We start from the raw sequence: 15,741 nt of genomic DNA, 5'->3' as shown, positions 1-15,741 counted from the left end.
GTAGATAAGAACTTGATGTAGTAAAGAACCTGATGTAGATTAGAACATGATGGAGTAAACAACCTGATGTAGATTAGAACATGATGGAGTAAAGAACCTGATGGAGTAGATAGCCTGATGGAGTAAACAACCTGATGTAGATAAGAACCTGATGGAGTAAATAACCTGATGGAGTAAAGAACCTGATGGATTAAACAACCTGAAGGAGTTAACCTGATTTAAGAACCTGATGGAGATAATAACCTGATGCAGATAAGAACCTGAAGTAGATAACCTGATGGAGATAAGAACCTGAAGGAGATAAGAACCTGAAGGAGATAAGAACCTGATTTATTTAAGAACCTGATGGATTAAACAACCTGATGGAGATAAGAACTTGGTGCAGTTAAGAACCTAATGGTGTTAAGAACCTGATGGCGTTAAGAACCTGATGGAGTAAATAACTTGGAGTAAACAACCTGAAGGAGTTAAGAACCTGATGGAGTTAAGAACCTGATGGAGTTAAGAACCTGAAGGAGTAAAGGACCTGATTTATTTAAGAACCTGATGGATTAAACAACCTGATGGAATAAAGAACCTGATGGAGTAAAGAACCTGATGGCATTAAGAACCCGATGGAGTTAAGAACCCGATGGAGTTAAGAACTTTATGGATTAAACAACCTGATGGTGTAAACAACCCGATGGAGTAAAGAACCTGATGGCGTTAAGAACCTGATGGAGTAAACAACCTGATGGAGTAAACACCCTAAAGGCGTTAAGAACCTGATGGAGATAAGAACCTGATATTCTTTTATTGTAATATACTGTACATCATTTAATATTTAACAATTTTTTGTTTCTTAAACAGATTTACAAAATGAACATAAACACCGGAACAATTACTTTCTCAAAATAGTTACCTAATTGAATAAAAATGTATGAATATATTTTTTTGTTTCTGTTCATAAAATACTTGCAGAGATCAAAGGAACACCTTACTTTCTGGACTAAGTGCAGTTTCAGCATAAATTTCACAAAAGTCATCTCCTTGTCATTTCAATAGATCCAACAGTATATACAGAAAAGGATTAAACACAAATCATTCCATCTCAACAGGTGCACATACATATACATACAGTACACACAGACACACATTACAGAGCAGCCATGTTGTCTTGGAGTGTCTAATACTGCAAAAGAAGCTTGACTTCAAACTAGCGTGTTACATGCATATATACGATTTTCATAGCAATAGAACAGGATTGTAAAATTGTTTTGTGACATCTGGTTTGTCATTTATTTTGACATCTGGTTTGTCATTCAGTCTCTGATTTACTATACTGCACTGTTAAGCTGTACAGGGTTTTCCTTTCTGGTTACATTAAGCTGTACATTCCCTGCATAGATTCTGTTGTAGTGTGGAATGGACAGAGAACATTCCCCTCATTGGTTCTTTGGTCTCCCGGTAACCAGTAGAATAGTTGGAAAGTCTGTCATATGTTGAAAATCCTAGATCTGCTTTGAAACACTGCAGAGGGGTTGGGAGAGAGCTTGGTCCTCACCAACTGCTCCTGCAATAACACAAACATGACATGGATTACTGAAAGATAACCACAGGCAATACAGGTCTTCTGCTGTTCAAATAGGAGATAAGCTACAGTATATGAGATAAGCTACAGTGGACTAATAGACAGAATTCACCACTGCTGTCAGTGGACTGGTAGACAGAATTCACCACTGCTGTCAGTGGACTGCTAGACAGAATTCATCACTGCTGTCAGTGGACTGGTAGACAGAATTCACCACTGCTGTCAGTGGACTGGTAGACAGAATTCATCACTGCAGTCAGTGGACTGGTAGACAGAATTCATCACTGCTGTCAGTGGACTGGTAGACAGAATTCATCACTGCTGTCAGTGGACTGGTAGACATAATTCATCACTGCTGTCAGTGGACTGGTAGACAGAATTCATCACTGCTGTCAGTGGACTGGTAGACAGAATTCACCACTGCTGTCAGTGGACTGGTAGACAGAATTCATCACTGCAGTCAGTGGACTGGTAGACAGAATTCATCACTGCTGTCAGTGGACTGGTAGACAGAATTCATCACTGCTGTCAGTGGACTGGTAGACAGAATTCATCACTGCTGTCAGTGGACTGGTAGACAGAATTCATCACTGCTGTCAGTGGACTGGTAGACAGAATTCATCACTGCTGTCAGTGGACTGGTAGACAGAATTCATCACTGCTGTCAGTGGACTGGTAGACAGAATTCACCACTGCTGTCAGTGGACTGGTAGACAGAATTCATCACTGCTGTCAGTGGACTGGTAGACAGAATTCATCACTGCTGTCAGTGGACTGGTAGACAGAATTCATCACTGCTGTCAGTGGACTGGTAGACAGAATTCATCACTGCTGTCAGTGGACTGGTAGACAGAATTCATCACTGCTGTCAGTGGACTGGTAGACAGAATTCATCACTGCTGTCAGTGGACTGGTAGACAGAATTCACCACTGCTGTCAGTGGACTGGTAGACAGAATTCATCACTGCTGTCAGTGGACTGGTAGACAGAATTCATCACTGCTGTCAGTGGACTGGTAGACATAATTCATCACTGCTGTCAGTGGACTGGTAGACAGAATTCATCACTGCTGTCAGTGGACTGGTAGACATAATTCATCACTGCTGTCAGTGGACTAGTAGACAGAATTCATCACTGCAAAATGCTGCTGATGCCAGACTTTCTGAAATAACATCCAGCCGGAACCTATTTAGCCTACATTAATGGAATTTCACTCGACCCTGAAAGGACGTTTGCATGCTGCATCCATCAAGAAACATCCCACTGGGAATACACTGGTGGAATCAACATTGTTTCCTCGTCCTTTCAATGAAATTACGTTGAACCAAAGTGCAATAGACATTGAATTGACGTCTGTGCCCAGTAGGATGTTCTAGGCTTGATATGATGACTAGATATGAATCTGCCTTTTCCAATGCAGTTGACTAGTAGTGGTACAATGGAAGGTGTACTTGGCAGAGTTTGACTTGAGATCAAAGCATACTTTTCTAAATTGTAGGTCTGTAGTCTCAGCAACAGTCTCTTGGGCCAATAAAGAAAATGTAATATGACTATTTGCTGGATGAGAGGCTGTGTCTGTACATGAAATCTGTCAAACTGCGGCTTCAAAAATATTTATTTGTCTGGTGCGTGCTTCAGAGTCTGCTTGCCTGTGTGTTTATGTGTCTCTGTGGGTGTGTCCACCCCCTCCCTTCTCCAACACACATTGTATTCCACTCGGTACAGCAGCCAGGTCTGCCTCTCCTAAATTACATTCACACTGAAAAGTCTGCAACCCACTGCATCGCATCACACTTTAACAAAATGGCAAATAATCCATTATTTCTCTCTCTCTTTCTCTCTCTTGCTCTCTTTTTCTCTCTCCCTCCCTCACTTGATAGAACCCTGTTGGTTCGGCTCATGACCGTGCCTGTAGTCAGACGCATTGTGAGAAAAGGGAAAAGTTCACATTTAACGGAACAGTGAGAGGGAAAGAGGCAGGAGAGAGCCAATAAAAAGAGGGAGGGTGAAAGGAGAGTGGGTGAGAGAGTAAAGGGGTGCAAAGGAGTGTGATTAGCATAATGCTTTGTTTTATCCTCTTGTTATGCACTTTAACCCATTGTAAACCACATCCCCATTCCTGCCCTATTCATCTGTTTTAGTACAAAAACTCTCATTTTATATCACATTGAAAAGCTCAAGCCATGTCCTCCAGCAGGGCTGAAAAACACCTACTCATTCAGGGTTTTTTCTTTACTTGTACTAATTTCAACATTGTAGAATATTAGTGAAGACATCAAAACTATGAAATAACACATGGAATCATGTAGTAACCAAAAAAGTGTTAACTTCTTAGTGATCCCTTCGCGCGCCAATCCCGTTAACAGGATTGATTTGACAACATCCAGTGAAATAGCAGCGCGACAAATTCAAAAACAGAAATACTCATAATAATATTTCATAAAACATACAAGTGTTAAACATCGGTTTAAAGATTAACTTCTTGTTAATCCTGCCACAGTGTCAGATTTCAAAAAGGCTTTACAGCGAAAGCAAACCATGCGATTATCTGAGGACAGCGCCAAGCATACCAACACATGAAAATCACATTTCAACCCGCCAGGTGCGACACAAAAGTCAGAAATAACGATATAATTCATGCCTTACCTTTGAAGATCTTCTTCTGTTGGCACTCCAATATGTCCATTAAACATCACAAATGGTCCTTTTGTTCGATAAATTCTGTAGTTATAGCTCCAAAATATCAATTTATTTGGCGCGTTTGATTCAGAAAATACACCGGTTCCAACTCGCGCAACATGACTACAAAATATCTAATAAATTACCTGTAAACGCTGTCCAAACATTTCAAACAACTTTCCTAATCCAACTTTAGGTATTTTAAAACGTAAATAATCGCTCAAATTTAAGACGACATAAACTGTGTTCAATACCGGATAAAAACAACGTGAAGCGAGTGACCTGGAGAGCGCATCAAAACATTAGAGAGCACTAGGCTGGACCCTCGTTCTGAATAGCCGTACTTCTTCATTTCTCTAAAGAAAAACATCAACCAATTTCTAGACTGTTGACATCTAGTGGAAGCAATAGGAACTGCAACCAAGTGCCACAGAAATCTAGGTTCCCATTGAAACCAACAAAAAAATCCTGGATGGTTTGTCCTCGGGGTTTCGCCTGCCAAATAAGTTCTGTTATACTCACAGACATAATTTTAATAGTTTTAGAAACGTTAGAGTGTTTTCTATCCATATCTACCAATTATATGAATATCCTAGCTTCTGGGCCTGAGTAGCAGGCAGTTTACTTTGGGCACACTTTTCATCCGAACGTGAAAATTGTGCCCCCTAGCCTTAAGAAGTTTTAAACAAATCAAAATGTATTTTATATTTTAGATTCTTCAAAGTAGCTACCCTTTTCCTTGATGACAGCTTTGCACACTCTCGACATTCTCTCAACCAGATTCATGAGGTAGTCACCTGGAATGCATTTCAATTAACCGGTGTGCCTTCTTAAAAGTTAATTTGGGGAATTTTTTTCCTTCTTAATGCGTTTGAACCAATCAGTTGTGTTGTGACAAAGTAGGGGTAGTATACATAAGATAGCCCTATTTGGTAAAAGACCAAGTCCATATTATGGCAAAAACAGCTCAAATAAGCAAAGAGAAATGACAGTCCATCATTACTTTAAGACATGAAGGTCAGTCAATGCAGAACAATTCAAGAACTTTTAAAGTTTCTTCAAGTGCAGTCGCACAAACCACCAAGCGCTATGATGAAACTGGCTCTCATGAGGACCGCCACAGAAAAGAGTTACCTCAGCTGCAGAGGATAAGTTCATTAGTTACCAGCCTCAGATTGCAGCCCAAATAAATGCTTCACAGAGTTCAAGTAACAGACACATCTCAACATCAACTGTTCAGAGGGGACTGTGTGAATCAGGCCTTCAGGGTTGAATTGCTGCAAAGAAACCACTACTAAAGGACACCAATAATAATAAGAGATTTGCTTGGGCCAAGAAACACGCGCAATGGACATTAGACCGGTGGAAATCTGTCCTTTGGTCTGGATTCCAAATTTGAGATTTTTGGTTCCAGCCGCTGTGTCTTTGTGAGTCGCAGAGTAGGTGAACAGATGATGTCCGCATGCGTGGTTCCCATCGTGAAGCATGGAGGAGGTGTGATGGTGTGGGGGTGCTTTCCTGGTGACACTAGCAGTAATTTATTTAGAATTCAAGGCACACTTAACCAGCATGGCTACCACAGCATTCTACAGCAATACACCATCCCATCTGGTTTGTGCTTAGTGGGACTATCATTTGTTTTTCAACAGGACAATGATCCAACACACCTCCAGGCTGTGTAAGGGCTATTTGACCAAGAAGGAGAGTGATGTTGTGCCGCATCAGATGACCTGGCATCCACAATCACCTTTAGGATGAGTTGGACCGCAGAGTGAAGGAAAAGCAGCCAACAAGTGCTCAGCATATGTGGGAACTCCTTTAAGACCATTGGAAAAATCATTCCTCATGAAGCTGGTTGAGAGAATGCCAAGAAGAATCTCAAATATAAAATACATTTTGATTTGTTTAACACTTTTTTGGTTACTACATGATTCCATATGTGTTATTTCATAGATTATGTCTTCACTATTATTCTACAATGTAAAAATAGTAAAAATAAAGAAAAACCCTTCAATGAGTAGGTGTTATATATACTACTGTTCAAAAGTTTGGGGTCACTTAGAAATTTCCTTGTTTTCCATGAAAACATACATTCATTTTTTTTTATTTAACTAGGCAAGTCAGTTAAGAACAAATTCTTATTTACAATGACAGCCTACCGGGGAACAGTGGGTTAACTGCCTTGTTCAGGGGCAGAACAACAGATTTTTACCTTGTCAGCTCGGGGATTCGATACAGCAACCTTTCGGTTACTGGTCCAACGCTCTTCACACTAGCCTACCTGCCGCCCCATGAGTTGCAAAATGAATAGGAAATATAGTCAAGATGTTGACAAGGTTAAAAATAATTATTTTTTATTTAAATAATAATTGTGTCCTTAAAACTTTGCTTTTGTCTAAGAATCCTCCATTTGCAGCAATTACAGCCTTGCAGACCTTTGGCATTCTTGTTGTCAATTTGTTGAGGTAATCTGAAGAGATTCCACCCCATGCTTCCTGAAGCATCTCCCACAAGTTAGATTGGCTTGATGGGCACATCTAACGTACCAAACAGTCAAGCTGCTCCCACAACAGCTCAATAGGGTTGAGATCCGGTGACTGTGCTGACCACTCCATTATAGACAGAATACCAGCTGACTGCTTCTTCCCTAAATAGTTATTGCATAGTTTGGAGCTGTGCTTTGGGTCATTGTCCTGTTGTAGGAGGAGATTGGCTCCAATTAAGCGCCGTCCACAGGGTATGGCATGGCGTTGCAAAATGGAGGGATAGCCTTCCTTCTTCAAGATCCCTTTTACCCTGTACAAATCTCCCACTTTACCACCACCAAAGCACCCCCAGACCATAACATTGCCTCCACCATGCTAGACAGATGGCATGAAGCACTCCTCCAGCATCTTTTCATTTTTTCTGCATCTCACGAATGTTCTTCTTTGTGATCCGAACACCTCAAACTTAGATTTGTCAGTCCATAACACCTTTTTCCAATCTTCCTTAATCCAGTGTCTGTGTTCTTTTGCCCATCTTAATCTTTTATTTTTATTGGCCAGTCTGAGATATGGCTTTTTCTTTGCAACTCTGCCTAGAAGGCCAGCATCCTGGAGTCGCCTCTTCACTGTTGATGTTGAGACTGGTGTTTTGTGGGTAATATTTAATGAAGCTGCCAGTTGAGGACTTGTGAGGAGTCTGTTTCTCAATCTAGACACTCTAATGTACTTGTCCTCTTGCTCATATGTGCACCGGGGCCCCCCACTCCTTTTTCTATTCTGGTTAGAGCCAGTTTGCGCTGTTCTGTGAAGGGAGTAGTACACAGCGTTGTACGAGATCTTCAGTTTCTTGGCAATTTCTCGTATGGAATAGCCTTTATTTCTCAGAACAAGAATAGAATGATGAGTTTCAGAAGAAAGTTCTTTGTTTCTGGCCATTTTGAGCCTGTAATCAAACCCACAAATAATGATGCTCCATATACTCAACTAGTCTAAAGAAGGCCAGTTTTATTGCTTCTTTAATCATAATAACAGTTTTCAGCTGTGCTAACATAATTGCAAAAGGGTTTTCTAAATATCAATTAGCCTTTTAAAATGATAAACTTGGATTAGCTAACACAGCGTGCCATTGGAACACAGGAGTGATGGTTGCTGATAATGGGCCTCTGTAGATATTCCATTAAAAATCAGCCGTTTCCAGCTACAATAGTCATTTACAACATTAACAATGTCTATACTGTATTTCTGATCAATTTGATGTTATTTTAATGGACAAAAAATGTGCTTTTCTTTCAAAAGCAAGGACCCCAAACTTTTGAAGGGTAGTGTATATCACTCTCTCCCTCCCCATAATAAAGTTTATTGATTTTGTTTTCAAAAGCATAATGAGGACTTCAGTATTAATTGCTGTGATGGATGGGTGAATGCTATGAAGAAAGTGGATCAAGTGGATGTGTGCGTGCCTGGGGGCTTGGTCAGAGAGCTCAGTGGGTGGGGGTGGCAAAAATGACTTGGCAGTGTGTGGAGGCTTGGACTGTATTGTTTAATATCGATCCCCTGGGTTTTGCGTTGTGTTGGCAGATTGCTCAGTGAAGGATGAAAACAATAGAGCACTAGGTTGTTGTCAGTAGGTAGAGGGGGCGGTACACTGAGGTAGGGCTTGGTTGATGGGTGAGGGGCTGAACAGAGAGAGGGTCCAACATGATGACCATAGCAGATAGCCTGTAGTTCGTATCTAATGTCTACTTTTCAGGGCAGGAGTTAAATCCTTTGCACCCATTTTTGGGGGAAACAGATCTTACATAGCAGCCATCAGGTAGAGCTGTACGTTTCCCTGCATGCACCCTGGCCCCACACATACACCCATCTCACGCTGACCACACACATACACCCATCTCACGCTGAACACACACATACATCCATCTCACGCTGACCACACACATACACCCATCTCACGCTGACCACACACATACACCCATCTCACGCTGAACACACACATACACCCATCTCACGCTGACCACACACATACACCCATCTCACGCTGAACACACACATACACCCATCTCACGCTGACCACACACATACACCCATCTCACGCTGACCACACACATACACACATCTCACACTGACCACACACATATCTCACGCTGAACACACACATACACACATCTCACGCTGAACACACACATCTCACGCTGAACACACACATACACACATCTCACGCTGAACACACACATCTCACGCTGAACACACACATACACACATCTCACGCTGAACACACACATCTCACGCTGAACACACACATCTCACGCTGAACACACACATACACACATCTCACGCTGAACACACACATCTCACGCTGAACACACACATCTCACGCTGAACACACATATACACACATCTCACGCTGAACACACACATCTCACGCTGAACACACACATACACACATCTCACGCTGAACACACACATCTCACGCTGAACACACATCTCACACTGATTTCTGGGCCATGGTAATTAATAGACTATGACCTACAGATGACGTGTCATATTATTAAACCCTGTGGCCTGTCAAACTGTTGTACTGGCATTCTACAACGTTTGGCTTAGACTGGCTATGCACTGGCCTTCTGTATCTGATTTGGAGGCTAAAACATGTTCTCCCATGTGACTGGCTGAAAAGTTGAATACGTTTAATGGTGGCTTTTTGGGAAGCTATAGTGGAGCATGTTTTTGCTTTTAGAAAATGTTATCTTCCCAAAGAACATCCAAAGAAAGTTTGAACTGACCGGAAAGAATCTTCTTCCCTCTTATTTTCTTTCTCTCTGATCCTGAAAAGAAATGTACCAACACATCTACAGCACTAACACTCTGGTACGCTGGAATATTTATAAAACAAGGTTCAAAAAAAGACTTTCCTCCACATTGCTTGCTTTCAAAGTTTCACTTTTTTTTGTTTCAACGTGCTATTAAATTTAAAACTGGAAAATTCCTAGCAAGCAGTGTGCAGGAGTTTCTTCTTTCTTTAATCTATGCCAATCTCTCTGGCATAGATGACAGTGAGTGAAAGCAGAAAGCCGAGTCGGCTCAGCCCGTTCTCTCCTAGTCGCCGCTGGCAGATGGCACAGAGAAGCGAGGCAGGTGGGATGGCATTAAACCCCAGGAGATTCCCTAAAGAGTTCCACTCCCTGTCACACAACGTCTGCCTTGAACTACCCCAGGGAGAGAACAGGGGGCGGGCTGGGATCAAAACAGGAAAGAATTACAGTACTTCTCTCTCTCTCTCTCTCTCTCTCAATCTCTCTCTCACCTCGCCTCTCTCTCTCACCTCGCTGCTCTCTCTCACCTCGCCTCTCTCTCTCTCACCTCGCCTCTCTCTCTCTCTCTCTCTCTCTCAATCTCTCTCTCACCTCGCCTCTCTCTCTCACCTCGCTGCTCTCTCTCACCTCGCCTCTCTCTCTCTCACCTCGCCTCCTCTCTCTCTCTCTCTCTCTCTCTCTCAATCTCTCTCTCACCTCGCCTCTCTCTCTCACCTTGCTGCTCTCTCTCACCTCGCCTCTCTCTCTCACCTCGCCTCTCTCTCTCTCTCTCTCTCTCCACCTGAACCCACTCTGACACAAAACCTCTGTGATTTGAGTCTCCAAATCCTAATTGTCCAAATATCTGAATATTATTGACTTTCTTTTCTCTGTATGTAATGCCTGCTCCTCTCTAACCAGGTCAATGTCATAGGCCTGGCAGTTGGCGTCATAATCTGAAACAGCTGGGACACATTGAGCAGCTTTAGGACAGAACAGGATCACAGGATCACTCTTAGAGATGCCTCAGCACCACGGGGAACACCTGGGACCAGGCTGGAACAATGTCCCTAACCATACCCTTACCCTATGTTCCCCGCACAGTGTCTTTGTGTCTCTACAGTGTCTATTCTATGTCTTTCAAGTGACTTTGCCTTTGAAATAGTACTACCTAAAGAATAGGGCATTATCACAGATGTGTACAATGACTTCTATAGAACGAGATGCTGCCACTAAGACTTTGCTCATCTCAAGGATTCGGACCATTTTGAATAACATTGGAAAAAGATGGTTTTATGCCCTGAAAACTGTGAAACTCTGTCCTCTGTCTCACCTCTTCCATGGTCCCTATACTGAGGCTGGGTCTCTCTGGCAGGCTGCTCTGCTGGAGGCCGGTGCTGGTGATAGGGGTGGAGGAAGGCTGGAGTAGGGTTACAGTGGTCTTGGGGACAGTGGCGATGGAGGGGGTGGTATTATGGTCCCTCTGGTGAAGCTCTGTGTGTCTGAAAGCCTCCCTGGCTCCGCTGTAGGCGGCCTGGTAGCTGGTCTCATTGGGGAGGTGGGAGACCCCCGACCGGGGGCTGGCGTACGGGGCAGGGGGACGTTGTTTCCTAGTGGTCTTGGCTGGTCTTGCCCCTGTCCAAGGCCGGTACTCCTGTCTACAAGGAGGAGATGGAAGTGTAAGGGAGCGCTCCCATGGTCTGAAAATAATTGTTATTTTACAAACACTGCAAAAAAATTTCCATTGGCTTTATGCTCTTCTATACTGTTGGCTATTTTACATATACAATTGTGCAAATTCTGTATTGTTGTGTAAATCAGACTAACCAAAGCATAAACAAGCTAATGAGGCTTATCATCGATTAAGGGTAATGATGTCCATTGGGATTCGAGCAGAGCGGTACAGGAGCCTGGTAGGTTCTGGTAATGACGCATGAGATTTCAGCTCAGTGCTTCTGGGAAATGAGAATGGGGCGGGGCATGCTGTCATCATAAAGAAACACCATTGGATGTTGAGGATTATCAAACTGCAGAAACGCTTTAATTTGGTCTCTAATCATGCACTCTAATCAAGGGGATATCAAATGTGTGTGAGTTTATTAATAATTGAAAGCGTTCTGCTGTGATTCTATTTTAGCAGCAGCCTACTGTTCAGATTAAAACTATTGGTTATTTCTGTAGCATGACACTTAATGCATCTAATGTATTTTGCATGAATACACACACACACACACACACTGAACTGCAAGACCTAGCCTGGTGGCAATTTCCGTTCAAAAGGTATTGCATAATTATACAAACTGCAGATTACATTTGAGTCAATAGCCCACTGTACATGAATAACAATTATTTAACGAATTTCAGAAAACAATAACTTGAAGCAGACTAATGAAATCGTTAGGTTAGAGCGCAGTTATCAATGGTTTATGAGAGAGTGGACAGCTCCAGGTGCTGAAATGAAAGAAACAGAATGGTTCTGAAAGGACAGCTTCAGAGTGATGGAACCTACCTGTAAGAGCTTTTAGCTGTTCCCGTCCCCTGCTCCCCCCACCTCATGCCCAGCTCCTCTCTCTCTCCCCTGTCCCCTCTCGTCTGGCTCGCATTGGGGTAACTGTTTACTGGGCTATCCGAACCAACGTTGCCCCCTTTTCCACAATTGCTAATCCAGGGGAAATTCTCCTTCTTCGGAATAGGCCAGGGTTTGTAATCCTGCTTGTACTGGGTGACACTCGAGAACGGCACACCGGGTCGCTGGTAGTCCTCCCGGGGTTTGAAGTTGGCTTCCCTCCGGCCTCTCATTGATGTCCGGGTGCCCGGGGCATCTCCCGGTGTCTGGGGGGATCCGCGGTGGTCCGGAGTAGAATAATTGTGCGTCAGAACCCGGTCCGTCGGTACCTGCCTGGTGACGGATCGCACCTCTTGGTCGGCGATGTCTGAGTAGTTCTGGATGGTCAGTGGCAATGAAAGATCGGATTTATCAAACTGGTTCCAAAACCGAGCCAGACAGCACACTCTGCTTATGCACGGCCAAGCCATGGCGATTTGGTTCAAGTAAAAAAGTAATAGACTAATCAAAGAAAATGAGAAAAAATGTAATAAGGAACAAACACATCCGATGTTAGCTACATTCAGAAGTGCCGCCTTGTGTGTGCCCGTTCCTGGAAACCTGCGCGAGCGTGCTGTCCTCCATGCCACCACTCTGGAATGCCAGGATGGAGCAGAGCAGCAAGTGCGCGGTCGAAAAGCTGTCATCATAGACTAGACGTAACATCGTAAACGTAAATTCAAGACACCAAAATGAGTATGATGTTATGTTTGATATCGTTACATCAGACAGCTAGCAGTCGTTAAATCTACTCGGTGTAACAGTTGGGATAATGGGACAATTCGGGATACAACGCATTTCTCATCCCTAGATTGACATACATTGGCCAAGCCATATCCCACATCAGCTCCAAGGTGTCTTAATCCACACAGGAAGCCTGCCGACCTAGTACAGCTTGAGAGAAAAACTGTGCTATTGCTATTCTGGTTACGTTTTTTCATTACAGGCTCTGTATCCTCTCTCATTCCAAACCTGTAGTCTAGATAAGGGTTCCATCATGCACAGCACAGCCCATTATTACTAATCAAACTCATGTAGGCTGTGGCTCTCTGAACCGGAAACCGACATTAGGCTGGGGGCGATATGGTGTAAACTTGAAGTATAGACGTAAATCACATCACAGCTCTGACAAAGCTTCTTTAACCAGGCTGTGTCACATACGGCTGTGATTGGGAGTCCCATATGGCGGCGCACAATTGGCCCAGCATCGTCCGGGTTAGGCCGTTATTGTAAATAAGAATGTGTTCTTAACTGACTTGCCTAGTTAAATAAAGGTTAAATAAAAACATTGAAAAAATGTAAGTGAGTAACTGCAGTCAGCTCGTTCCGTGTGAAAACCTCCCCGTGCGGTGGAGACCTGATTGGTCTGCGTTGGGTCCTGTCTGCTGCACACTGACATGTACTGTGAGTCTGTATGTATAGCATCGTATGGTCCCTGCCAAGAGGACTGAGATTTATGGCACAGGAGGCAGTGTGCTTGCCCTTTAAATGCTGGGTTACTGGTTCAAGATTAACTTTCCAAGTCCCTCTACTGTCTGATATGCTTTTCTCCAAACCCAAAGACCCTCCAGGATGACGGTGGACCTGGGCAGTGAGGGATAGTTGGTGAGAGGGTCAGAGGATGACGGTGGACCTGGGCAGTGAGGGCTCGTTGGTGAGAGGGTCAGAGGATGACGGTGGACCTGGGCAGTGAGGGATCGTTGGTGAGAGGTCAGAGGATGACGGTGGACCTGGGCAGTGAGGGATCGTTGGTGAGAGGGTCAGAGGATGACGGTGGACCTGGGCAGTGAGGGATCGTTGGTGAGGGGTCAGAGGATGACGGTGGACCTGGGCAGTGAGGGCTCGTTGGTGAGAGGGTCAGAGGATGACGGTGGACCTGGGCAGTGAGGGATCGTTGGTAAGGGGTCAGAGGATGACGGTGGACCTGGGCAGTGAGGGATCGTTGGTGAGAGGGTCAGAGGATAACGGTGGACCTGGGCAGTGAGGGATCGTTGGTGAGGGGGTCAGAGGATGACGGTGGACATGGGCAATGAGGGCTCGTTGGTGAGGGGTCAGAGGATAACGGTGGACCTGGGCAGTGAGGGATCGTTGGTGAGAGGTCAGAGGATGACAGTGGACCTGGGCAGTGAGTGATCGTTGGTAAGGGGTCAGAGGATGACGGTGGACCTGGGCAGTGAGGGATCGTTGGTGAGGGGTCAGAGGATGATGGTGGACCTGGGCAATGAGGGCTCATTGGTGAGGGGTCAGAGGATAACGGTGGACCTGGGCAGTGAGGGATCATTGGTGAGGGGTCAGAGGATGACAGTGGACCTGGGCAGTGAGGGCTAGTTGGTGAGAGGGTCGGAGGATAACGGTGGACCTGGGCAGTGAGGGATCGTTGGTGAGGGGTCAGAGGATGATGGTGGACCTGGGCAATGAGGGCTCATTGGTGAGAGGGTCAGAGGATAACGGTGGACCTGGGCAGTGAGGGATCGTTGGTGAGGGGTCAGAGGATGATGGTGGACCTGGGCAATGAGGGCTCATTGGTGAGAGGGTCAGAGGATAACGGTGGACCTGGGCAGTGAGGGATCGTTGGTGAGAGGTCAAAGGATAACGGTGGACCTGGGCAGTGAGGGATCGTTGGTGAGGGGTCAGAGGATGACGGTGGACCTGGGCAGTGAGGGCTCGTTGGTGAGGGGTCAGAGGATGACGGTGGACCTGGGCAATGAGGGCTCGTTGGTGAGGGGTCAGAGGATGATGGTGGACCTGGGCAGTGAGGGATCGTTGGTGAGTGGTCAGAGGATGATGGTGGACCTGGGCAATGAGGGCTCATTGGTGAGGGGTCAGAGGATAACGGTGGACCTGGGCAGTGAGGGATCATTGGTGAGGGGTCAGAGGATAACGGTGGACCTGGGCAATGAGGGCTCATTGGTGAGAGGGTCAGAGGATAACGGTGGACCTGGGCAGTGAGGGATCGTTGGTGAGGGGTCAGAGGATGATGGTGGACCTGGGCAATGAGGGCTCATTGGTGAGAGGGTCAGAGGATAACGGTGGACCTGGGCAGTGAGGGATCGTTGGTGAGAGGTCAAAGGATAACGGTGGACCTGGGCAGTGAGGGATCGTTGGTGAGGGGTCAGAGGATAACGGTGGACCTGGGCAGTGAGGGCTCGTTGGTGAGAGGGTCAGAGGATGATGGTGGACCTGGGCAGTGAGGGATCGTTGGTGAGGGGTCAGAGGATGATGGTGGACCTGGGCAGTGAGGGATCGTTGGTGAGGGGTCGTTGGTGAGGGGTCAGAAGATTCGGGAAGGCCATATCTGCAGACCCACGTCGTATAAACCAGTTGATCAAGGTACAGGCCACTCACACACTGGGAAACTCAGTTTGAATCACGGATTGCCACTAAATCAATGGCCCGGTCCCTGAGAAGGATGTACTGATTGAGATAAGATAGGAAATCTTGCTTCCACTTAGCTAATGACCTACAGATTAGAAACTAGACAAGAGAGAAAAGACATGTACATCACATTAAAGTATTCACACAGGGCCAGTCTCTCTTTTCTGTAGGGGGACTCAGGTTGGCCTCTGGTGTGTCGTACCATGCTGTTAGGGGTCCTGGGGTGTGGGCTCC

General features: G+C 45.1%; 1 protein-coding gene across 1 annotated transcript; it reads right to left on the bottom strand.

Moving 5' to 3' along the window:
• Positions 1–795: 795 nt before the first annotated feature.
• LOC106569659 (microtubule-associated protein 6 homolog) lies at positions 796–13,934 on the bottom strand. Its single transcript, XM_014141220.3, has 3 exons — positions 12,037–13,934; positions 10,861–11,185; positions 796–1,552 (listed from the first exon to the last, which is right to left on the bottom strand). The coding sequence occupies exons 1-3, from the start codon at positions 12,780–12,782 to the stop codon at positions 1,475–1,477; spliced, it is 1,149 nt and encodes a 382-aa protein (XP_013996695.3). The 5' UTR covers positions 12,783–13,934; the 3' UTR covers positions 796–1,474.
• Between the last annotated feature and the right edge of the window lie 1,807 nt (positions 13,935–15,741).

This window comes from Salmo salar, chromosome 14 (assembly GCF_965601325.2).
Source record: "Salmo salar chromosome 14, fSalSal1, whole genome shotgun sequence".
In the NCBI taxonomy this organism is placed as follows: Eukaryota; Metazoa; Chordata; class Actinopteri; order Salmoniformes; family Salmonidae; genus Salmo; species Salmo salar.
This window is presented reverse-complemented; position numbering and strand designations above follow the sequence as displayed.